At 33.7% G+C, this 25,750-nt stretch overlaps 1 protein-coding gene across 1 annotated transcript in view; it reads left to right on the top strand.

The window, feature by feature from the left end:
* PCLO (piccolo presynaptic cytomatrix protein) overlaps positions 1-25,750 on the top strand; it is a 381,008-nt gene that overhangs the window by 161,719 nt on the left and 193,539 nt on the right. The window contains exon 4 of the mRNA XM_004381474.2: positions 18,565-19,203. Within this exon, the coding sequence (XP_004381531.1) occupies positions 18,565-19,203 (639 nt within the window). The remainder of the gene's footprint in view (positions 1-18,564; positions 19,204-25,750) is intronic.

The following is a 25,750-nucleotide window of genomic DNA, read 5'->3' as shown; positions in this document are numbered from 1 at the left end:
CAAGAAAGCAGTGCCGGGAGCAGAGCGCGTCTTTTGGACAGGGGTCCCTGCCCCGAGAAGCTCCAATTCCAGGGGAACACTGATGAGAAGGCCTACAGAGAGAGAAAGTCTTCCCCTGGAGCTGACACCCTGAATTTGGACTTTTAGCTTACTTTGACTGTGAGGAAATAAACTTCTCTTCATTAAAACCATCCACTTGTGGTGTTTCTGTTATAGCAGTACTAGATGACTAAGACAGAGACACATAGCTTTGATGCTGTGGGACCAGACTGGTTACAATCTATTTACCAATGTTAAACACTCAGGCAAATAGAAGCAAGTTGGTATTTGTTTTTGTTAGTAATTATTATTCTCTTGTGAATAAGGGACCATAATGAGATGCAGATGAAAAATCTTCCTTAAAGTAAGCAGGCAGGAAAAGATCCCTGAGTTCTTGAAACTCAAAGTATGATATCTCTCTTGAACTAGCAATAGGTTTTCATGTAGAATGCAGCTTTCAGAAGTGTGCAGGATAATACCTTAAAATAGTTTAAGAGTACCAATAAGTATATATAGGAGAAAAGACTGAAACGATTACTCTGTGAAACTAATTTAAGCAGTTGCTGATACCGAAAACATTTTTACATTTGTTTTGTGAATTATTCTCCCGAAGAAGGGAGATTAGGAGTTGTTATGTGGCAACATGATAATAGTGCAGTGCAGTGTATTGTTATTTTGTTTTCACAATGAATGGTGTCTCCTCTGAATAAGGATAAACTGTACTGTAAAGAAGATTTAAAAATCATTTTACGATCCTAGAGTGTTTGGAATTTACATATACCCCTTATCGTAGTTTATGTGTTTGAAAAGTCTTTTAATTCTCAGTAAAACTTTTATTTAAAAATACTAAATTATCTCAGCACTAATGTAGTTATGAGCAAAGACTTTAATTTACAGGGCAGCTTATCGCAAGAATAGTGGCACCAAAACATGTGAATAAAGTGTTAGTAAGTTATCAAAATGAAAGTGACTTCTACCATTGTATCATCAGTGAGTCATGTACTTAAAAGAAAATCAATTAATTGCCATAGATATAAATTCCCCAAATGATGAATGTGTACTTTTTATTCCTTGTGTTTATATATATAAAGGATGTTGTGAGGATAAAAATAGACAGGAACATTGTACATTGTAAATAATTTAAATTAATAAAATATGTATAAATATTTCTGGTTAATTCATGATATTAAATCTTAAGTTGACCCTTAAAACTTCTGTTACATGACACATTTTATCATAAAATAAGTCTGAAGATATTAAATTTATATAATACATTTATAGAAAAGTAAAGAATGCTGGTGGCACAATAGTTAAGTGCTTGGCTGCTAACCCTAACGTTGGCTGTTCAAACCCACCCAGGCACCTAGGGAGAAAAGATCTGGCGATCTGCTCCCAAAAAGATTACATCCTAGAAAACCCTATAGGACAGTTCTACTCAGTCACATGGGGTCACTATGAGTCGAAATCAACTCAAGGGCACCTAACAACAATATATAAAATTAACATACAAAGGCATATCATCCCAATGGTGTGATAACAATACACAGATCATAGATAGACAGATAGATAGATAGACAGACAAAGATAGAGATTCTTAGTTATCTAGAAAAATTACTCCACATCTCATCCATTATTTATCCCCATTAGATAGTAAGAGTTCTTAGAACATTATTGTTCATAATTACTCTTTATAAATAATGTTGCTGTTAGGTGCCATCGAGTCTATTTCTACTCAAAGCAATCCTATAGGACAGAGTAGAACTGCCCCCATAGGAGTGGCTGGTGGATTCGAACTGCCGATCTTTTTGGTTAGCAGCCAAGGCCTTAACCACTGTGCCATGTTTATTGAGTAATTAAATGAAACATGAATAAAACCTGGATAAATAATACTACTAGTCTACTAGCAAGTGGTAGCTGATTCTAAAATTAGTAAGCAAGAAATGAATTAATATCAATTTTGAAAAATTTAGAAATAACTGATCATGCTTAGTCGATAATTTGCTTTATTTTTATTGATATGTATGCTTTTGGCAGCCTATTCTATTTGCCTGTTATACCATGATGTGTTTCCTAATAATTTTTTCCAGTTTATGTGATAGAATTAATTATATCAGTGCTCCAAGATGTTTCTCAGATAACATAATCACATTTAGGTATCTCTGGGGAGATAGCATATTTAATCAATAATAACTCCAATCATGCAAACAGGTCATACATAATTATGCAAAATAGTCTTAAAGACATGGTAGAGGGCAAAGTATTTTCTGTTTGTAGTGGTTATGAATTTCAGTCCACAATCTCAGGTGTGCAGATAAATTCTGCTTAATTATTTATCTGTCAGTAACCAAACCCAAGTTGTGGTTTGAAACCTGTTCCATTAAGGGGTGAAAACTTGTCTGAGTCCATTTGGAATACACCTTTAATCTCTTCTACTGTATAATAACCAGTGGGTTTATAAAGGGTCAAGGCAATTGGAACAGAACAGGGGGATGGTAATTAATTACCTGTATGGTAATCAAGCCATGTACCTATAAGGTAAATGTTGAGAAATACGTCTTGTCTTTGTTCTTGGTCCACACATTTTAGTGAGACATCCCCTTTTCCTATTTTTATGGTTCAGCTAGTTTGAGACCATGAAAAAGGCAGCAGAAATTTTTCTGCTGCTTTGGTGTAATTCTGGGGCGTATGAAACTCTGCCAGAGTCTCGGTGGCCTCATATAGTTAGATAATAAAGCCGTTGACTCTGAGGTCTTGCCCTTGACTCTCACCACCTCTCTGATGGAAGACTTCTTCATGCCTGCTTATTTGGAAAGTATAACTTAAGGCCCCTCTCCTCTGATCTACTCTCTTCTATTCTCTCAGAACTTTCCTTCAATCTTCTCATCACCTGAGTCTGGAAATCTTTTTGTCATCACAGAGAGAATTCTCTGCTATTAAGTTTTAATATTTTGCTATCCAAGGTACTCACTATACGATAACATGCTACAGACACACCAAATATAATGTCCTTAATTGTTTGAAGAAACAGTTTGGAGAAACACAAATTCTACAGACTATCAGGCTACCAACTATTTGGACCCTGTCATAACTTTTCCCCGTGGCACTCAATACAGAATAAACTATCTGCTAGAAATAAAGGGAAAGCATGAAGGGAAATGAAATAAGAAAAAAAAAATAACTTGGTATTTCAAAAAGAGCATCTGTCTACAGAGAGATATATATCTGATACCATTATAAATAACTTAAGGTATCAGTGGATTTAAGGTCACATTAAGAGACTAAACATGCTTATTCTATTTATTCAAAATTAGATGTAAAGGAAAAACATAATAAGTTATCTCAGTTAAAAAGATGGACTTTTTCTTCCTTTGTTGATAATGCTATATTCTCATTTGAATAAGTTACACCATTTTAGGGAGCTAAAGCACAGAAGCACATTGTCCAACTATAATAATTCTAAATTCTCTTAGAAATTTTGAAATGGATTTGATTTCAGTATATTATTTTTTTCTGCCTTTTAAAGAGTTAAGAAGAATTCCAGAAACTCCACAAGGAAGTTACTGGTACTAATAGAAGGCTTCAGAAAAGTGGCAAGGTACAAGATCAACATACAAAAATCAGTTCAATTCCTCTACACTAACAAGGAGAACTCCGAAAAGGAGTTATAGACTATCCTGACTTCTTATTTTGGAGGCAGATTGTCAGGACTGTCTTTCTAGGTGCCTCTGTGTGAGTTTGAACTGCCAACCTTTCAGCTAGTAGTCCAGTGCTTAACTGTTTGTGCCACCCAGGGACTAGGTAGATAGATATTGTACGAGTATTGTATGGTCTCAATCTTAAAATATACATAGAAGACTAGAAATAGACTGGAATGAAATGTAACAAATGATGAGTGTATATGTAATTACTTTTCATTGTCTTCTATTTTCCAAGTTTTCAATAGTTTTTTATTTACTGCCTTTAAAATACCAACTAGCATAGATGCCTTTTATTTTTCTTGTTCTTTCAGAATTGTTAGTAAGTAGAGAAAACATTTAAACTTTTGATAAACAAGACGGAGAAAGAAAATAAGAGGTCAGGATAATCTAATGTTGTATAAATTGTTGAATATCAAAGAAGAAAAGTGTATAAAGCAGTGTATCTGTACCCATTCATTTTGTTTATAATTGTATTAACTAACAAATTTAATCTTTAGGTATTTGGTAATATCTGTTATATCCATGTCTTTCAAAGTTGCTGTCAGTGTTTGCTACCATTAGTGAATAGCATGTTAATTATTTTACCTTTGTCTTACTTTATGTACCCTTTAACTCCTACTCTCTGATATCTAAGAGTTTAATACCTAAGAAGATATCTAAGAAGAACAGCTGTGTCTATGAATGAGAAAACCTAAAGAAGGGGGAGGAACCTGCTCATTAACATTTTCCATTTTTTATATCATTTTTAAACATATAAAAGCTTCCATGCTGATTGTTGGTTGACACTGATAGATTTAAATTTACTAGATGAAAAACATTTTTCTGCAAACATCTTTGAATTATGATTTTTTTCATATAAAATTCCAGCATATTTTTAAGTCCTCAGATCAGCTTGGATCTACACAAGTCTGGCTGCATAACTTAGCACTACTTGAAATTGCACTTTATTATGCTATTACCTAATGCTGAAATATTAGTGGGTTGACTAGAGTTCCAGTCAATAAATGCAATTATCACATGTTCAAATACTTTCACTTGCCTTAAAATAGACATATAGAGCAAATTTTTTAATCTTCTTTACTATTTTTTTTTTCCTACACAAACATAAATTTTCTCTGTTGATGTCTGGCATATTGTGTATGTACCAGTTGTTTTGATAAACATTATATTTGCATTACTTCATTTAATCCCACAAAGATTCATGGGATAGGCACTGATATCTCCATTTGAGAGATAAAGAAACTGAGGAGGTTGACTATTTTTTTAAAGAGTAAAATGACAAGTACATACAAAAATTAAGACTTGACTTTGTCTTATCTATCCCAGAGTCTTGACCACTTTAAAACCAAAACCCACTGCCATTGATTCGATTCTGGCTCATAGTGACACTATAGAACATAGTAGAACTGCCCCATAAGGTTTCCAAGGCTGTAATCTCTACAGAAGCAGACTGCCACATCTTTCTCTCACAGAGTGGCTGGTGGGTTCGAACCACCAATCTGTCGGTTCATGGTCGAGGGCTTAACCACAGCACCACCAGGGCTCCTTTTAACCACTTTACTACACTATTTATAACACAGTTAAAATGTTGGTATCCTTAGATTTATTTTTAAAAATATTCTATCTTGTTAATTATAACAGAACAAGTTTCTAATTTATTTTGGTGCATATTTAATAATTTGAAAAGAAAGTTGTTACAAATCATATATGAATAAGACCATCTGCAAAGGGGTATATATTATAATCTTGGTAAATTATGATGAAATATGAAGACAAGTTTAAAAACAAAAACAACATATAATCTGTTTTCTGATTCTAGTGATTGTTTCAAAGTTATTGTAGAATTAAATTTTTTTCTCCTTCATCCTTCTTAATTATTAGTTACTAAGTAATTGTAATAATAATATAATTTCATCAAAATGACTTATTCCGAATTATAATGTATTGATAACTATAATATTGAAAGGATGTGAAAAATAAGAAGAAATTTTACTAACTAAGCATTTCTTTGTTACCATTTCGCTTTCAAAGATAACATTAAATGAATACTGTTTCTTTTATTCTCATAATAGCCTTTATTCAGACATATGAAAATGTAGAAGTGTACAAGAGGATAGACAGCAGTATTATTATCTCTTAATTTTTAAGCACTTGGTTGAAATGAAGATTGATTTTTAAATAACTGATCTGGACATATTATGAGATTTTTTAAAAAGAAGTAAAATGACTCAACGTTCTTCCTTTATTCATTCTTTCAATAAACGATAACATTTTTTCCCCTTATTTGGCGTTTAATATTTTTAGTGCTTAGTAGAAGTGCAGCTTTGGATTCATGTTACTTTATTGTCACATTCATTGAAAATTGTAATCAAATATTTACTTAAAATGTTTTATAAATCTACGATAGACAGCACAGAAAAAAAAAAGTAGAAAAAGGCACAGTCCTCTCTGTTCAGCATATGCCCTTGTTCAGCTATTCAACATTCACAAAATTATATCAGTCCTAACCCTGGTTCAGCTAAATATTAAAACATATGGCTCCTGAATTAATTGGCCACATGGAATATCTGCAGTCCAGGTGCTTGTCACAGAGTGTAATCCTGAATTAGCCTCAGGTAAATATTTTTCTAAAGGTTGGCCAAAATAAATACCATAGAGATTTGCTTGAAGTATGCTCAGTTCATTCATTCCTCTTGAGCCTCAGAAATCTACTCTAGGACTTAAACACAACATCAGAGAGCCATCTACCTGGACACCATTATCTTGCCTGCCCCTACCTCCACGCCTTTATCATTGCTCTTATTGAACTGATTTTTACACTATACCATTAACCTTTATTGAGGACATTTTCAGTAACACAGTTATTTTTGTATCAGATCAGTAGGAGCTCTCTTCGGGGATTCATTTCTAGTTTTATACCATAGTTAGTTTGACTAAATAGTTTCAGCAAGATATTGTAGGAGAAACTCCGGATTTAAAAATGATTGGGATAAAGTGGAGATAATAACTGTAGTGCTCCTTCAGCTTTACCAATAGAAACTGTTTTCAGCTTCTTGCTTGATTTTGTATATTTCCAACTCAATACTTGTTACCTACTCAAGGGTAGTTATCACGTAACCAAATTAAGAAAAAATTATATCATTTAAAATAATACTAGTCTAATAACTAGGGTCTCACAACAACTTCAGACGTAGCAAGAAACACGCACAGGCCTTAGTGAAAGACAGGTTTCCCTGGTGACGGAGACCCAGAGTAAGTATTGTGTTATGCCCAGAAAAGAGCAAAATCAGCCTAATTGTAGCTAAGTGAGCAAGAGTTTTGAGAGCAAGTTGTGAAGCACAAATAAACAAAATAAAACAAGCAGGTTTGAGGTCATAGGTTGGGGCTTTATAACATGGTGAATGATACACTTTTGTTTCTCAAGGTTGTCACAATAAGGACAATGTCTCTGGAGTTACACTCAATCTAGGCCTTTGGGCACAGTGATGACCTTATTTTTGTTTCTGTTTGTAAACATACGCATCCCTTACCCTCCACATTAAACATGCATGTGTTTGTGCACATACGCTTGCACACACGCAGACACACACACACGTACCACATTTGAAATAAATGGAGGAGAAGGGACAATTTTAACATTACCATAGAGGAATTAAAATCTGTTTTTATAACAGTCCAAGATAATAATTACTAATAAGAGTTAATAATTAAAAGAAATATGTCCCACAGAATCTTAATATTTTCAAAAGTACATCATAAAATTAAGTAACCTATAGAAAGGGAAAGAAAATTGTGATGTTAGAAAATGAACCTTTGAAATGGCCTGACGTATTGTTAGTACTGAGATCAGTTTCCTCACAAAACTAAATTTTATGTGTTTGTTATATTCGTCACTATGTATTATGATTGTAGGTCTTGGGAGATTATGAAGAATAAACAACTTGATATAGGCTGAAAAATATTTTATATTTATATATATATATATTCAAACACACACATACACATGTATATGTAAGTCTCAAAAGAATGCCCAATGAAATTGAATACAGCTTAATCTCAAGGCGTCAGTTTTTCTGTTTCTAATTTTTTTTTTCCACTGGCTGTCAAAATATGCTTGTGTTTAAAGAAGTCCTGTTCAGTCAGTCACGATAACATCTTCAGTTGTTCTTAGCATTGATGTGGTGCGATTGTCTTGATTTTTACACAGAAACTAGATTCCCTTCCTCCAGTTGTTTCTATGTGTGCATTAGTATACGGAACATCCATAGCATTCTCATTGCTTACTTCTATCTTAACTATTTTTTCCATTTTAAAAATGACAAAGAGAGAAAAAATTGTATTGAGCATCATTCTGAAATAACTAGTCTACAGAAAGTTTGTTTGTTACTCTATAAGGAAAAAATGATAGCCACAACTAAATTTCTGCTTCAGAATCTAATGTCATTAAAAGCAATATTCTAACATGAAATTTGAATTTCGTTCTAGTGTATTTAGTTGTTTACACTCATCACATAAAGATGAAGCAATGTAATATACATCATAACTCATTTGCTTTAGGTATAGGTGTATATATTTAACTGCAGATAAAACAATTGGTTATATTCAGTTATGCAAGCTTCTTTAGAAAATCAAGACAATTATTGCCAAAAGGAACACAACCAAGAACAAGATTCAGAAAAATATGTATATAAGCAGAGTACTTGGTTAAATTGTAAAAGGCATGTCTGCCACATTTTTTTTTGTAGTAAATATATATGCAGCAAAACATTTGCCAATTCTACATTCTTCACATGTGTAATTCATTGACATTGTGTTTATCATGTTCCACCATGTGTCTTTGAGATATATTTAATCTCAGTGTAACATTTGGCAATGTTGCCTATCACTCCCTTGAAATCTCGTCATTCTTCACTTGAGTTTACTAAAATCTATCTTTCCTCCTATTTTCTTATATACTTTGCTGGCTTCTCAGCTTGCCTAAATTGAGCTATTTCCAAGAGTCTGCCCTCTGTCCTCTTCTTCTGTACATCATGTTGGGGGAATCCCTCCACTAACTGTGGCTTTAAGTACCATCTCTATTCATGGGTCTTTAGGTCTAAATCTACAGCTTTGGCCTGTCTCTAAAACCTGTCACTTACTAATTTTGGATATTGAGGAAGATACTACTTTTTAGTTTCTATGCCTCGGTTTCTTTATATTTATAATGAACATAATTATAGACACTTTCTACTAAGATTGTTATGAATATTAAATAAGATAAAATACCGATAGGCCCCTTAAACTCAGCATGTTCCAACCTATCTTGACCCAGAACCTGTTCCTCCTCCATCCTTAAATCATCAGGTTCCTTTTTGAAGTAGGACAGTTTTCTTTTTTTTTTGACAATTTCAGTTCCATTATTCAGTTTCTGCTGCTGCTCTCCTAGACATATATGCAAGCTTGTAACCTCGGCAATGCAGTGTCGTTCCTTCAGGTGAACTTGTTCTCTCCAAGAACCTCTTTTAACATGCAGGTAGCCTAGGGAGGAAGTTACATGCTAAATGGAAATCAGCAATGTGTTAAAAATGAGAATTCTGTTTTATACTTCTATTTTTCAGCCGAGAGCACTATGCACACTTAAAGGCTCAGCAAGTAGTTTCAATATTTTTTAGGGTACATTTCTTTGTCATGTTCCTCCCAAGATGACAGATTTGATCATTCTACTTTATGACTCAAAAGTCTTCATCTGATTCAGAGAAGCATTCTAGGATGTATACTTCCAGTTGACTCCCTGCATGTAGCAATTCTACCTCTCTCATATTGAAGAGGCATCAGAGGGCTATATATTCCTGGAAACATCCCTTCAGAATTGGCCCTAACAGCAATATCGTAGGTGTGAAAACTGGAAGTTCCCAAGAGTGCTTCTAACAAGACCCTCCCCTTTCTCTCTCTGTACCTCCTCTCCTCCCCTGACCCATCCCAGGAGTTACAGCCTCACTGTCTAGAAAACACTGGGTAGGTTTGAGGATATGGTGAGGGTGAGAGTCCAGGTGACAAGGGTTGACTAGCTTGACTCTATTTCTCCTGAATTCCAGTAAAGTGTGTTTTCTTTGTCATGCAAATTCAGATTTGAAATAGTCCGTTACAATTACTTTGAACACACAATCACATTAATGGATAAAAAATCATCACCCCTTGAATACCAGTTGACTCAGCATGACTATGTCACTTAGACTCTTATACATTAGGATATATAGAATGTATATAATAAAGGATTTGTTACAGGGATTTGACCTTGTGAAATTGTGGAAGCTGGTTAAGCAGTCTCTGAAAGGCTGTTGTCGTCACATCTGTTGCTAGAGGTTGCAGTCTGCAGGGCAGGCAAACGAAGGAAAGATTAATACAAAGTAAGAGAGAGCAAGGACAGCTGGAACCCATGATCGTGATCTGCACCCCATGAAGATGGACCATAAATCCTGTCTGTCCTTATTGCTTCCAATCTTGAAGTGGTGAAGGAGCTGAAGGAGAATCCAGAGGAAAATGGAGCAGCTATATACCTGTATTGTGTCCCAAGCCAACAAGCGATAAGCAACAACATATGTGAGCTACAAAAGCACATGGTGACCCTGCCCAACCTTCTGAGAATAAAAACAGTGTGACTGTTGCATTGCTTCTGTCTTCCAAATCTTGCACACAATTTCTGTAGTGGCACCCTATAATGGGAAACATTCAGGGAAGGGAATTCTGAGAAATGTAGGTCAACCTAGCCAAGTGCACTTTACAAAGTCACCACACTGATTCTTCCCTGCAATCCGGGCTTCCAGTACTGTACTGTGTACTACATTGCATTATTTGGGGACTTAACATCTAGCCAATCTCTCCAACCACCTTTTACCCATTCTCCATCATCCAAACTATCTGGTGCAGTGCAGTCAACCCTCCTGTACATTACAGGCTCCCTCCTCTGTAAGATTATTCTTTGACTACCATATCCGCAATGGTGCTTAAATTTAAATGTTGGGATTGATTTTTATTTATCCTGTAAAATTTTCTGCGGATTTCATTCAGCTGTAATGTGCTTCAATTCCAAATGCATATAACTTGGTAATCTTTACAAACATAATATTCCCCAGTGATGAAGTTTGTTAAATCTTCAAAATCTTCTTTTATAATCCAATCACTCATTGCTTGTAATTCTGAATAGTGACTAAGACTCAAAAAGTTTTTTTTTTTTTTCTGGTTTTGATGTTATTATTCACATATCTAAAAATCAGTACATGGAGCCCTGGTGGCACAGTGGTTAAGAGCTGTGGTAAGCTATGACTGCTAACGAAAAGGTTGGCAGTTCAAATCCACCAGCCTGTCCTTGGAAACCCTATGGGGCAGTTCTACTCTGTCCTATAGGGTAGCTATGAGTCGGAATTGACTCAATGACAACAGGTTTGGTTTTTTGGTTTTGGTAATATCAATACATAGCTCTTTTAATATGAATATAACAAAATTCAACTCTAAAAGAGCAGAATGATGAGAACTGATTATATAAAAAAATAAGAGTTTGCATTCACAAAACATTTTACATATATATAATCACCAACTGTTTTATATATATATGTATTATGAATGTTTTATATATAGATATATAAAACAGTTGGTTATAATACATGAATAACCATCAGCCTAAAACTTAGTAAACTAGAACAAATAATCATAAATAGAAATACCATAAATACACAGATAAGCCTCTCCTCTGGATGTTTCTAGAACAGTTTAGCAGAAGTGAACCCAGTAGATATATATGATTACCCATGAGTTTAGTGCATCATTGTTTACCAGTGAGAAGTCATCTCCCTATTTAATTCTTATCCATACAAATAAAGATATATTTGTGTAAGTGTATAATTATACACGCACACATATTTGTTACTTGTAAAAGGAAACTAAGCTCAATTTTCTTCAATGGGTTCTGTCAAAAATCTGTTAATGTACTAATTCATAAGTACTTTAATGCATGTTTATATTCAAATATTTATTTAAAACATCAAACACTCATAGACTACCTTCTTACTTTAAGAATATATATATATATATATATAATGATGACAAAGTGACCAGAAAAAATGATCTTGGTTTAGTAAAAAAACAAAAAAAAAGGAAACAAAAAGAATATCAAACATGATATTACATAGTCAGGGAGCCCTAGTGGTGCACTGGTTAAGTAATATGGCTGCTAACCAAAAAGGTGGCAGTTTGAATCCACCACCAGTAACGGGTTTATTACATATTCATGTATAGTTGTTAATCCTAATTGTACTTTAAATGATTCTGGTTGGCATTTTGCCTATTTATGTAAATGTTTGTTAATGTGCCTTACGTTATATACGAACCTACATTATAAGTTTCAAATGAGTGAAGCCGAAACTGTATTTGGGGACATGGGAGTGTGAGGGTCTTTCAGAAATAAACATATACAAAAGAGAAAAGATGATAGGGACATAGTCACTGATCAGTTTAGATCTATGAATGATAACCGCAGTACAGGATTCAAATAGAATTTAATATTCTGTTGGGTTTCATGATTGATTCCTACTCTTCATATTAAAAACTTCCACTGAAAATTAATATTATAAGTTGACTACTTGTATTTTCTTATTTTATCATATGACTTTGTTCTAATATATTACTATATGATTCTTATGTTTATAATTGCTTCATGTGAAGAAAATGAAGGACAACAATCATTCAATTATGTATTTCAGACATAATTTTTTCTTGTTTCTGTGATTGTAAAAGGAAGGAAAATACCAAGGAAGCTACACATTCTTATAAAAATGAGTGCAATATGGAAAGGACCTGACACACTTGTTTAGTTAAGAGGGACAAAGTAAGAATGTAAACACAAATACATCCTTATGTACACTTGTAAAGAGCAATGTCACCAATGATCATAGATTTCTAATATCCTGATTGTATAGTCTGAACAACTTGAAAAAGGAGAGCATCATCTATGAATGCAATCCTTCTCCCTTTTGCAAAGGAAAAAAAGGGAATAAATTTAGAAATTTTATAAGCAAAAAATCTGATTACCAGGATGTGAATTGGGGGGTAAGAATGTATGGGCCTTAGGCAAATACAAAGCATAATTGCTGAGATTGTTACAGGAAACATTGTTCCTCAAATTTTGGATCTGTCAGTGAGTAAAATGGTGATATCTAAGTAGATTATTAGTGTAATTATTTCTCTGCTTAAAAAGAAAACATCTCTGATGAGCAGACAACAACACATACTAAAAAAAAAAAAACTCTGCAAATGTTAATGTTTACTCAAAAGCTTCATAGTAGTCAGGGAACTTGATGGTATTATTGTATCAATCACCTTCATTGCTTAGCTTTCCTTTTCAGAAGGAGCTACTGAGTCTCTGCTTGTACACCTATTAATGGAAACTATAGGCACTCCCAAGTAAGTCTAGTCTGTCTTTTAATGAAAATTCATGTTAAAATGCTATTGCAAAATTTATCAGATAACAAATATGCATGTTCACATAAGGTTTGTGACCATCACTTCCCTATCATTTTAATCTAAAGGCAAACTTTCAACCTGCTGCAGGTCTCATCATCACGCATCAGAAAAGATTCTTAGAAAAATAAATAGGCAGCCCTGAAGGTCTGAGATTTTCCTTAATGGTATTGTTGCTATAGTTACAGCTGAAATGTTATATAAAGCAAATTGCTTATTGATGGAAAAGTGCTGAGTGGCACAGCAGCATCCCTTTTCTGGGTTTTTATTGCCTTCATTTCCTCTCTTCTTAAGACTAATGGATTTTTAGAGGGTTGTTTTATTTTGAACAAGCCTGATGATATGATGTTAAAATGTATTCATTTTATTAACATGTTATTGTTGGGTGCTAGCTGAAAAATGAACATATTTGGGTATGTTGTGATCAACATGCAGTTATTTTTTGTGTACTCTTTGTTTATCTGAATTTTTCCTACTTGGGGAGAAGTTATGGTATCCTGGTTATCAGTGCTAAAGTATTGAATAAACATGTGATTGGTCCATAGTATGGAAAGTTTTCTGAGTTTATTTAATACATTTTATAATAATAGTAGGGATAAAATATAAACTTATGTTTTATACCATTAGGAGATATGTATAATAGTATACATAAAATAAAATACATTTAAAAATCACAGAAAAACAAATGGAAGTAGTCTGAGAGCATCTATAATGATTTAACATTTTTTTAAAGCCTCTGTGAAGATCTATATTTTGTATTTTTCTACACTGTAAACTCAACAAGATAATAGTAATACCTTTAATTGTTTAAGACCTGCATATATATATATTTTCTGATTATCTCACTGACTATAAGGAAATATTGTAAAGGTAAAACCGTAACTCATTTAATAGTTAACCTTGGAGGCAAAATATGCATAGCCATGTGTTCAGAAGTGCAACTCTTATAGAAGGAGTTAATACTATGCCTGACTAAATTCTTTTCATCTAGTAAAAGTCATGTTATGGCAGTGATATATTATGCATTGAGTTTTTATATGACTTCAGGAATCCTTGCTTAATGTATTTCCAGATTGCTACCGGACTTGAAACATTGCAAGTAATTAATGATGTGGCTGTTGAGGAACTAAGAGTGCTGATTACATTTTTTTGAACTTGGAAAGAGAATACTTTTCTAATTAAATTTCTGAATACAGTGGTACAAAATCTTTGGCATTATTTTTAGTAAAGAATGTGAAAAAATGGTGACCCACAGATTTTTACATCTTCTTATTTGATCATAGAGGATTTCCAAAAAAATTTTTTAAACAAATTTTTCTAGTAATTGTGTTTGCAGTTGATGATATATTTGGACCCATATTTCCCAAAATGAACTTTATTGAATATTCATTTTACTCTCTATTCGTTATCAAAAATTTGCCCTGTTTTGCTTTTCTTAGTTCCACTTTTGATTTTAACCTAGTGTCTATCTTTTCCCCTAAGGATACTCCTGTCTTCCTTCTTAATAATAAAAAAATTAAATCTACCTGGTTAATGAAATACAAAACTTTTAGTCTGACTATAGGTTTGTGGTTTTTCCCTTCATTTCAGTTACTTATTATAACTGCCTCTGCTTGCTGAATTTGTTGACATTCTAATCTCAGTTCTATGTCTGCAGAAAGAAGAGACACGTATGAGACCACCAGTTCAGCATTTTGAGTTGCCTGTTCAAAACATACTCTTGTGTGACTTAATAGTTTATCAAATTCCTTATGTTCCAAACTGAATTTATTTAACATTTCTGTTAAATCCATCACATCCTTTCCATTTTCTCTAACAGTTTTAGTTTCTTACTGTTCCTAGGTTTAATTTCTTCCAATATAGGTAACCACACTCTGCTCGACCAGTCTTAAATAGCAGATCTTTCTCTTTTACAGAAACTTTCACTGGATCCCAATGTATTTTGCAAAGCGTCTAAGTTTCTTTATTTGGCAAAAGTGCCATCTAAGAGAGAATCTCAACATGCCTCGTCAGCCTTATCTACCATTATCCCCTTACAGGCAAGCAACATATTTATTACTAAAATTCCCATCTATATTTAGTTAAATATAGTCTTTTTAGTCATTGCCTTTTTACATGATTTTGCTATGCTCAGCCCCTTAGCTTAATAATTGATTTTCAGTATGAATAAAATAAGCCTTAATCGGATGTCCTTAACTTGACACGTTCACTAATTGCCACAAAAAACAACAACAACGTTTGCAGTTGATGTTTCTATTATGTCAAATTGTGACTATAAATCTTATTGGCAAAACACGGATATGTTTTGCACTCCTAATTTTTTAATTTATCTATTTTTAGGGAAAATCTTGTAGCTCTTTTCTGAATTACCAAGTGATATCTCTGCTCTTTGACTTTACTTTTTTACTGCTTTTTTTAGTTATTTTGAAACATACCTTATTTCTTCTACTTGAATATGAGTTCCTTGATGGAATAAGCCTTGCGCATGTAGTTTCCAAATGGTACATATACTCAGTAGATATACACAGAATAGGTATATACAGAATAGATATATGAATGAATTGTCATGTAATTATCATTATTTGACATACTAGAAATAGCAGTTTCAAAATTAATTTTGGTGACAGTCAAAGCATAAAGTCAAAAGAATTCGGTTTGACCTTATTTTATTCTCATTGAAAATCAGTCATTTAACCAAGTAACTGAGCATAGAAAAACAATCATTTAACAAATGATGGCAAAGTATCAATAATCAAAAATGTTAGGTACAACTGAACATGGATGGGAATTTAAGCAAAACTTTTGAACTAACCAGTAAGGATCTCCAGATAAGATTCTTTATCTCTCATATTTAAACTATTGCCTTTTCCTTGCATTACAGACCTTAGCAATGTGTTGGATCATCACTGCTTATAGGTTTACCATGTATTATTCTAAACTGGGAAAATGAAGTGTTTTGTGTGACATAATCGATTAAATAGATTATGCCTTTTATCCTGTTACCTAAAATTTCAAATAGTATAAACTTAATAATAGTAATGGAGTCCCTGGGTGGTGCAAATGGTTAAGCTCTGCATTACTAATCCAAAGGTTGGAATTCAAACCCACCCAGAGGCATCTTGGAGGTAAGGCCTGGCAATCTGCTTCCAAAAGGTCAAGGCCTTGAAAACTCTATGGAGTGCGGTTCTGTTCTGCACATTTGGGGTCACCGTGAGTTGGAATCAACGGCAACTAACCACCACCACAACATAAAAATAATAAGTATACCACCTTGAAATAATCACTATGTTTTATTTTCTCAAAACATTCCTTTTAACAAGAACTGCATACTATTGTTATTATGTGCTGTAAGTGTCAAGAGATTACAACTTTGCAAAAATAACTTATCAGGAAAATCCAGTTAAAATAATCATATTTTTCTAATTAAAAGAACTTCCAGTGGACTGAAACCTGCATCCTTGGTATCTTAAAAAGTACTCTAACCTATTTACATTAGGATGTGGCCCTAGTGGAATGCTCAATAAACACCTGCATTTGATTTTTAGAATCCATGTGATGAAACAGCACAGTGATGAAGCTATTTGTATGTGTTTTTGTTTTAAAAAGAGGCCAGGCTCTGAATGAAAATATTCTAAGATGTGGCTCAGCCAAATAATGGTTTTAAAACCATAGCACAGATTATGATCGATTTTCTGTAGGTATTATGTAACTGCCTTCTCCAGGGACTGTTCAACACACGAGCTGGGGCTTTTAATATTTTACAGAAAGAATCAAATTAGTTTCTTTCCTGTGACTTTTATATGTAGAGAAGCCACAGTTCACTCCAGAGCAGTTTAGACATGAAATTAAAAAGAACATTAGTACTGGGTGATTATACACACAAAAAGCAAATGAACGCATAATGCATACTAATGTTTTATAGGCAACATTTCACTGAAGTTAAATAATTGGCTTTTATCTTTACTCTTTTAGATCCACAAGTAAGAACTCTAATGGCTTACAGATTGCAAAACAGTCATAGATATTAAGCAACGTTTTTAATGTCTCTAGAGAAATTGGAAGCTGAAGTAAGGGATGAGACTTAGAGTTCTGGTAGTATTCTAGAACAATAGGTGATTTTTGTCCCTAAATAATTTAAGCTAAGCAACTGGAAAGTGTGAGCCAGTATGAAAAGTGTTTTGAAATTGAACTTTTCAGAAGATAATGCATAATATGAATGCAATGTTATTTTTATGGCCCTGTAACCCTGTGCCTGGCAGAATGAGTATTCACTAAATGATAACAATTAGAAGCTACATGTACAAACTTTATTTCGTATAATAGCTATAATATAAGAGAAAGGTCAATATACATCAATATGGGAGGAATTCTGAAATATTATTAAACATAAACTGTGTCCTATGTGATCATTTATCATGTGTTCTTAGCAGACAGTAGTTTTTAATCTGTAGTTTGCAAAAGACCATATACTCATATCAACAGCAATGGGTTTTTAGTTTTTTTGCAAAAGATTAATTTGAATGTTTATCAAAAAGGCTGATTTCTCTTTCCCCACCCCTGGGATTCTGATAAAATAATTTTGGTGTTGTCCTAGGAATTTACATGTTTAAGGAGCACCTTAGTTGATTTGATTCAGGTGGCCCACAGCTCACACGTTGAGGAGCAGAGATATAAGGAAATGTTTTAGTCAGCAAATGAGAAAACTCTGGGGAAAATGTACCAAACAACAATTTGATCCTGTGAGTGCTCCTTGCCCAATTGCATGTGGAAATGTGATTGTTATTAAGGATGAAATTATTTTCTTAATCCTAAAGCAGATACAGAATTTGCACAACTGAATCTTAAAAATTCTACCCATACCTTGTAAAGCTCTACCCTGGTAGGTAGAGCTACATTTGACACAAATCACGAGATAAGAGAGGCTAAATTCTAAAAGAACTTTTGATTTATCGGTTGTTAAACATAAAAATGTTATGAAATTTAATAGTGTTTGAATAAATTTGTAATAGGAATACTAATTTTGAATGCACCCAACGTAAAAAATAATTTTATTTGAAACAAATGCATGTTTTTTTCCCCCAAAAATGGATGTTACCCTGGGTCCATCTTTAATACAATTTTTCTTTTCTTTCTTTTTTTTTATGGTGAGGAGAATGAATGAGTTGCTAGTCTTTAGAGATTTCTTGCAAGCTTTTTATAAATCATTATTTCCTTAATTTAAAAAATAGTAACTCAACTTCTCCATATACAAGGAAAAAATGCTACGTTTAAACTTGGTAAATGCACCAAAACAGATACATTGTATTTATTCTGCTCATTGCTATTTTATTTTCAGATTCAAGAATGGCTTTGTTTAAATTGCCAAACCCAGAGAGCGACATCAGGACAGTTTGGAGACATGGGCAAAGTGGCATCTTTGCAGTCGGGACCAAACGCATCTTCTATGCCTGTCCCTACGGAAGAAACATCTCAGAAAAAACTGATACCTGCCCAAGTAAAAGAGAAAAAGAAAGATCCAGAAGTAAAAAGAGAAGCTGAAAAAGTAAAAGAAACACCATCATTTGAAAAAATTCCTCCAAAAGCAACCACTGATCAAAAACAGGAAGAGAGGAAGCTAGAGAAATACAAATCTCCACTCCCTGAAGAAAAAAAGCCATCCCCCAAAGACCAAAAGCCAGCCTCTGAAGACAAAAATTTATCTCCCGAAGCAAAAACATCAGCTCTACAGGAGGAACAGAAACATGACTTACTTAAAACTCAAGTACAAATTGCTGAAGAAAAGCTCCAAGGCAGAGTGACTCCAAAGGCAGTGCAAGAAGAGAAACAACCACAGACAAAGATGGAAGGTTTACCATCTGGCAAGAGTCAGAGTTTGCATAAGGAAGCCGATGAGAGAACCCAAAAAATAAAAGAACAGACACGTGCAGCACGCATAGCAAAATCTGATCAGGTGGAAACTGGGAAAGAAAAAACAGTAAGTTATGTTTTCCTAACTTTGCACAGTCTCACATACGTAATTTATTGATTTTTTTGGCCCAAGTACACAAATTGCTTAACGGTAATTAAGTGGAAGTCTTCAGTCAATGAATGAATGGCATTTTCAGAGAAGTGTAACAATTGTTTGCTGTAATGAAGAACTTTGGCCTCTTGAGAGCTTAGTGAATCAAATTTACATAAAGCATAGCTGTAAAATATATTTTTCTGTCTGTTATGCCTATCTAATAATTTATCAAAATCATATTGGGTGATAAATCAGTGTTTCTTACAGTTTTAAGTCATTCCTCTACCTGCCCCCGACTGGGAACATAAAGTTAGTATCTCCCTTTTATTATAAAATAGTTTGTGTCTATATAAGTTTCTATTCTCTTGGTTATCCAAGAGTCATCAGGCTCTCTTCTCACTTTAAAGTCTTCTAAGGTATGATTAAATAATTGTGATTGCAAAAAAAAAAAAAAAATGTGGATAAAATTTGAAACAAATTTTTAATATTAGAGCTCTAGAATTTATAATCCATTCTTCTGACTCTGGTTCACTTGGTTTTTTTGTTTGTTTACAGTTTTAATACAAGTTTATTAACCCATCTGTAGGAGCCCTGGTGGCACAGTGTGTAAATGCTCAGCTGCTCAGCTGCTAACTGGAAGGTCAGCAGTTTGAACCCACCAGTTGCTCCATGGGAAAAAGATGTGACAGTCTGCTTCCTTAAAGATTTACAGCCTTGGAATCTCTATGGGGCAGTAATTCTCTGTCCTATGGGGTCCTAGGGAAACCCTGCTGGCGTAGTGGTTAAGAGTTCAGCTGCTAACCAAAAGACTGGCGGTTAGAATCCACCAAGTGCTCCTTGGAAACCCTAGGGGGCAGTTCTACTCTGTCCTATAGGGTCACTATGAGTTGGAATCGACTGGACGGCAACGGATTTGGTTTGGTTTTTTGGTATAGGGTTCTATAGGGTCCGACTATGAGTGGAATCAACTTTTCCTTTGTTGTTTGAATGAATCTTAAGAGTGTCAAATAAAGCAGCTGCCTGTATGTTCTTCTTTCATACAGGATGAATCTAGCCAACACCACTGTCCCACCTCCCACCCCCAATGTTTCTGGCTACCATTTTGCAGAACTTGATAGTTTTTATCATTTCCTCCTTTTTGAAACTGCCCTTAACTTCCATGACCCTGCTTTCTCCTGTTTCTCTTTTGTCCTTCTGATTAGCCCTTCTGACTTTTACTTTGACTGTGTTCATGATTTTTCATTTTTCAGTCTCCAAACAGTGATGTTTTCTTTTGAGTTCTGTCTTCTTCCCTTTAGGGCATCTTCCATGAGTGATTCCTAAACCTCCTTGTGCACCTCCTGTCCCTCTTCTGAGTGCCAGAGCTGCATTTCCAAGTACCCAGTAGATGGTTCCACTTTAAAGCCTCAATGTAAACTCAAATTCAACAATTCAAATTCAAAAGGTCTTATGCACTTTTCAATAGAAGCATTTTCTGTTTCTGACTTTCTATTTCTGACAATGACACCATCATCCACCCTGTCACTAGTGTCTTGAGCACTAATCTTCAGAGTAATCTGAGGTTTCTCCTTAAGTGTCCTTTGCTTTCCACATCTAATTTATCACACTCCTGTCCCTTAGCTTCTATTCCTAAGGACAGTACCCTACTTAAGGCCTTTATGACCATTCTCCAATAATTTGAGTAATATAATTCCTGATCACCATGCCTTCTGTTTCTCACCTCTTTGGTATGTAGTTGTCAGGTCATTGTTGGTCACAGTTTGGGTAATTTAACTCCATCACTCAGATATTTCTAATAATTCTCTATTGCTTGTTAAATATAAGTTACACAACAAGTCTGCAAGTATTTTAGTCATGCACCCCATCAATACTTTTATTTTACAACTTCAAAATGTATACACATTTTTTAATTTATACATTGAATATATGCACTATTTTACCAATATATTATATTTACATTACGGAACATTCACAAAGAACAGAAAATAAAAATCCATAAAATACACGACATGATAGTTTATTATATTTATTTACCTATAGATACTTTGATCACATTGAAACATGATTAATAATAGTATCTTAGAGAGTATTTATTGACTATATCTCAATATTTTTGAAACTCTTGTTCTATAATATTAGAGTTATTTGAAATTCTGCTTATTCATTAAGCTTATTTTGATATTTTGACATTTAGTTTTAATGACTATAATGTTAGAAAAAGGTAATCCACAGCATATACCATAAATGGAAGAAGTGGATGAAATATTGCAAAGATTTGCCAAAATCCTGCTGCATGATTTCCAAGTATGGAATCAAAAGCTAATCATGAAAAAAATTGTGGAAATTCCACAAATGCTAATCTTCCCTGATACCAGTCGTTCGTTCTTGCTAACTCATTAAAAAATGTGGTGTTTAAAACCCATTGAAGTTCTTCATCTACAAGGATTTTAAAGAGATTGGAATATTCTGTTTCAAAGTTTTAAAATGAGTAGATGTGACAGCTTTTAAAGGTGACACATGTCATTTTAAGTGGCATAATCACATTATGATTTCCAGATATCTACCTTCAAAGGCCTGTTTCTGCATCATCATATTCTTGAAGAGACAGTGTTATTTACTTCCTAATTACCTATTAGGTAGCATATTACTGATATCCAGTGTTTATTTTTCTTTCTAAATATCTAATAGGTAGCATATAATCAATAACCACTTTGTCATCACCAAAAAGTTAAACAACTTTGGAATTCTTCTGTTTTTGTTTAAAAATAATTATATCTTCACATTTTACTGCTATTTTAACTAATTTTCCATGAAATATTTGTCAAATATCTATGGTGAAAATACTTTCATATTTATTTCCCATCTCAGTACAAAGTATTAAAAATATTCTTCAGAATAGAAAAGTCTTATTAGTATGTGATATAACACATCGGTAACATCCTGAGTCACTCTGTCCAATTCTGGCTTACTTACAATAGATGCAGTAAATGAATTTGCCATCTCTCTAACCTTACCCGCTAATTTTTTAAATAATTCTAATCAGATAAGTCACGCATCAGGATTTTTTTCATTAAAAAAATTATACATATATATATATATATACCTTTATTAAATAACTCACTGAATATTGAGGCAAGGTCTTCACTGGTACATTTTTTTTTCTTTAGAGATACTTTTTAAAGTATTTATTATTAAAACAGAAATACTGAATACTATAAGCTAACGTGTTAGAAATACCTGCACTTTGATTCTACTATTACCAAACCGTCCACTACTTAAAATTTGTTTTACTCTTCCCTCTCCCCAAACCTTCCAAACTTACTTCTTCATTCCTTCCAGCAATATTTTCTGACAAAGGAATGCAGTTTAGTTTGCCACTATATTGTTTTCCATATTACTTTTAGTCTTTTTTCCATAGCAGAAAAGACTAGTGTTCTCCCAATGATGTATGACTTTTTCTGTCTTTTACTATTAAATAAGAACATTCTAAATTTTTATTATTTGATTTAGTGAAAATTTGTAAAGCACTGAAATACTCATTTGCTTAAGATTATAGAGGTTTCTGATGGTGTCATGTCGTTGGTTGTAACTCCAAAGCACATTATGTGTTTAGAGCAGGATTTGTTATTTGTGATAATAGATGTAAATATGATTCCAAATAATTGTCTTTATAATGTCAAACACTTTGGCCAACTTCTTATCAAATTGAATTAAACTGATCATCATTGTTTTTACCTTTTAATGTTGCTGATGAAAAGCTTGTAACAATATGATAGTGTCCATTTCTTTATTACTGTGTGTGTATGTGTGTGTTGTATATATGTAGTTCTTACATTTTAAGTATTATCTTTAACACATGATTTCTTTGCAAGAATCTTTTTAATGCAATTTATCCATTATAGGAAAGTTGCCTTAGTTTAAAAATATAGCCCACAAGTCTGCCTAAGTGAACAATAAGCTGTAACTTACTAAAAGTTAGTAAATGAGGTAATGATGGCCTCACTGTAATTTCTCCTCATAGTAAACCTCCCAGTTTTCTCCCAAGATTCCTCACAGAACCTGTGACCAGCTGACATAAGTGAGAATACTTGTGTCAATATATTTATTAAAATTAGTGAAATTTAATTTCTTGCCTATTTTGGACAAAAAGTAAATACAATAAAAATCCTCACGTTTTCTTGCAGTTTATTAGATCATCATGCTTATCCACCAAGTACCTGAAAACCACTGTGGAGACCCTGTCTAAACGACTTAGCTTGGCTTCCTCAGTTCTCTGAAATCTGACTCAAACATAACTTTCAATCACCCCTTAACATTCCCAACTAGTAAGAAATCAAAAACCAGCTAAATGTGCCTATGTGTGATTCCTAAACATGGCTTGGTGCTTTCTCCCTTTTGATCCTTTACTCTGGAAGCTTCCTTAGTGTCCTCTGACACTCAACCCTCACATTGACCCTGTCAGAAAATACAACCTGGTCTTCTAGGCCACTCAAATGGCACCTCCTCCATGAATCTACTTTTATTTTCCCTAGTGGCAGGCACATTTCCTGCTGCTAAACTCCCTACATTACTCAAGTTTTAAATTAGTTTTTGTTTAAAATCAAAGTAATACTCTTCATTTACCTCTTAGTATATTCTGGGCACTATGTTAAGTCCTTTCTATCCACACAACTGCTTGATGAGGTGGATATTACAGTATTTGTTTCAAGATGGGGAAACTGAATTGCTGTGTTGAAGATCACAAAGCTAGGAAGCCCCAGATCTATGATTATAGTCCAGTTGTGATGTTAAAAGTTGTGTTCTTAACCACCACACATGATGCTTTTCTTTTCCTCTATGATACATTTAGCACACTGTCCTTTCATTGTTAAAATTATTTGTCTCTTAGCAGCTCCCACTATAAACCCAAACACTTGATGCAATTTTTTACTTACATAGCTTATTTTTTTCATTTATTTGTCATCTGTGTCATTCATATTATTGTTGTATGGTGTTTACATTTCTTTGTTGTCAAATATCATGTTGTCTTTCCATCCATTCCTATCTTTCAAAACGTTTGTTGAATGGAATTAAAATTTATTCTGAAATGTAATAATTTGAAAGGTACATGCTTTTTTAGTTTAATATTTTAAAATTTTATGTGACAGTAATTTCTCTTTTTGCCTATTTTTTTAAGCAAAATACAGTAAAACCTGAGAAAGCCAGACCTGTGTAAGGCAGAAACCTGTCAGAGAAGGAAAATTCAAATATTTCCCACTAAAACGAGTGATAGAAAAGTGGTAAGACTGTACTCTGTTAAAGACGGAAAACTTACAAGACTGGGAAAAACAAGGCAGTCCTGTTGAGTTCCAGTTCTCACAGGTGTCACTGTACTATTGAAGTCTACATCTAATATAACTGTGTGATTGAAACACTACAGCTCTCCTGATAGAACCCAAAATTTGAACATCCTCTGGTGTGCACTTTTACTGCTGGTTAAAGTGATTCAGGGCTTAGTATTTAGTTATATGCAGCTGTTGTATATGATGGCTACTTAAACATATAGGATGGAAAGAATCAGGTTTTCTGTATTAAAAATAATTCCCGTATTAGGGTGCTTAGGTGGGAGTACCCATTCTTTCTCTGTAGGCTCAGTGAATTTCACAGATTTAATCCTTCAATTGTATCCAAGTTTGCAACACTCAGACTAGCAATCCTTGCTGACCCAAACCTTGTGTAAATGACTAAAGATTGTTCATTTGTTGTCGTTTTTAATTTTGGTCCATCAAAAATAAATTACCTTGGAAAAATTTAAACAAATACTTTAATATTGCATTTTTTCTTTACACAATTTTATATTTCACCTAGAATTCAGTTCTTAACCCCAATACCAATAATATTTGAAAAACTTCTGTCGGCCTTCAATGTGAAAGGCTAGAAGTTTCAACATTTGTGAAAAGGGGCAGAACTAAATTTGTGAGGGCAGACATGTCTTAGCACATTCTCCACTACTGGTGAAGTTGCCAAGATATGCCACCATGGGAAGAGCTTCAGATGGGGCTCAGTGCATCACTGCCTGTCCCTGACAGGTCCACACTACAATACGTGGCAGTGGGACATTGAAAAGAAAAGCTAGTGGTATTCTTCAGCCACTGCTTTTAGTTAGTAAGTAAAAAATAAATCCTAAGCCATTGGAGATTTTGAGTAACTGTTTCATCTGCTCTGACTAGAAAGGCTCAAGTAGCTATAATTTTCTATGTGGGAAAAGTGAATACATAATAATAACAAAAGTGTAATAGAGTCTAATGCAAAATGCACTTTTAAAATCAGGGAAAATGTGTTCCTCAGGGGAGCTGAAAAATAACATTGCTATTTAAAATAAATGTATGCTTAAATTATGGCTGTTCTCACTCACTGCCTACATCAGAAATGGCAAACAAATTCTCATGCAAAGGGTAGATACTTAGATGTTTATTCATATTTAAGAATTTCAGAGGTCATTCTAAATTACAATTTACATGTAAAAAGTGAGAGGAATAAT

Source organism: Trichechus manatus, unplaced genomic scaffold (genome assembly GCF_000243295.1).
Source record: "Trichechus manatus latirostris isolate Lorelei unplaced genomic scaffold, TriManLat1.0 scaffold00085, whole genome shotgun sequence".
NCBI lineage: Eukaryota > Metazoa > Chordata > Mammalia > Sirenia > Trichechidae > Trichechus > Trichechus manatus.
This window is presented reverse-complemented; position numbering and strand designations above follow the sequence as displayed.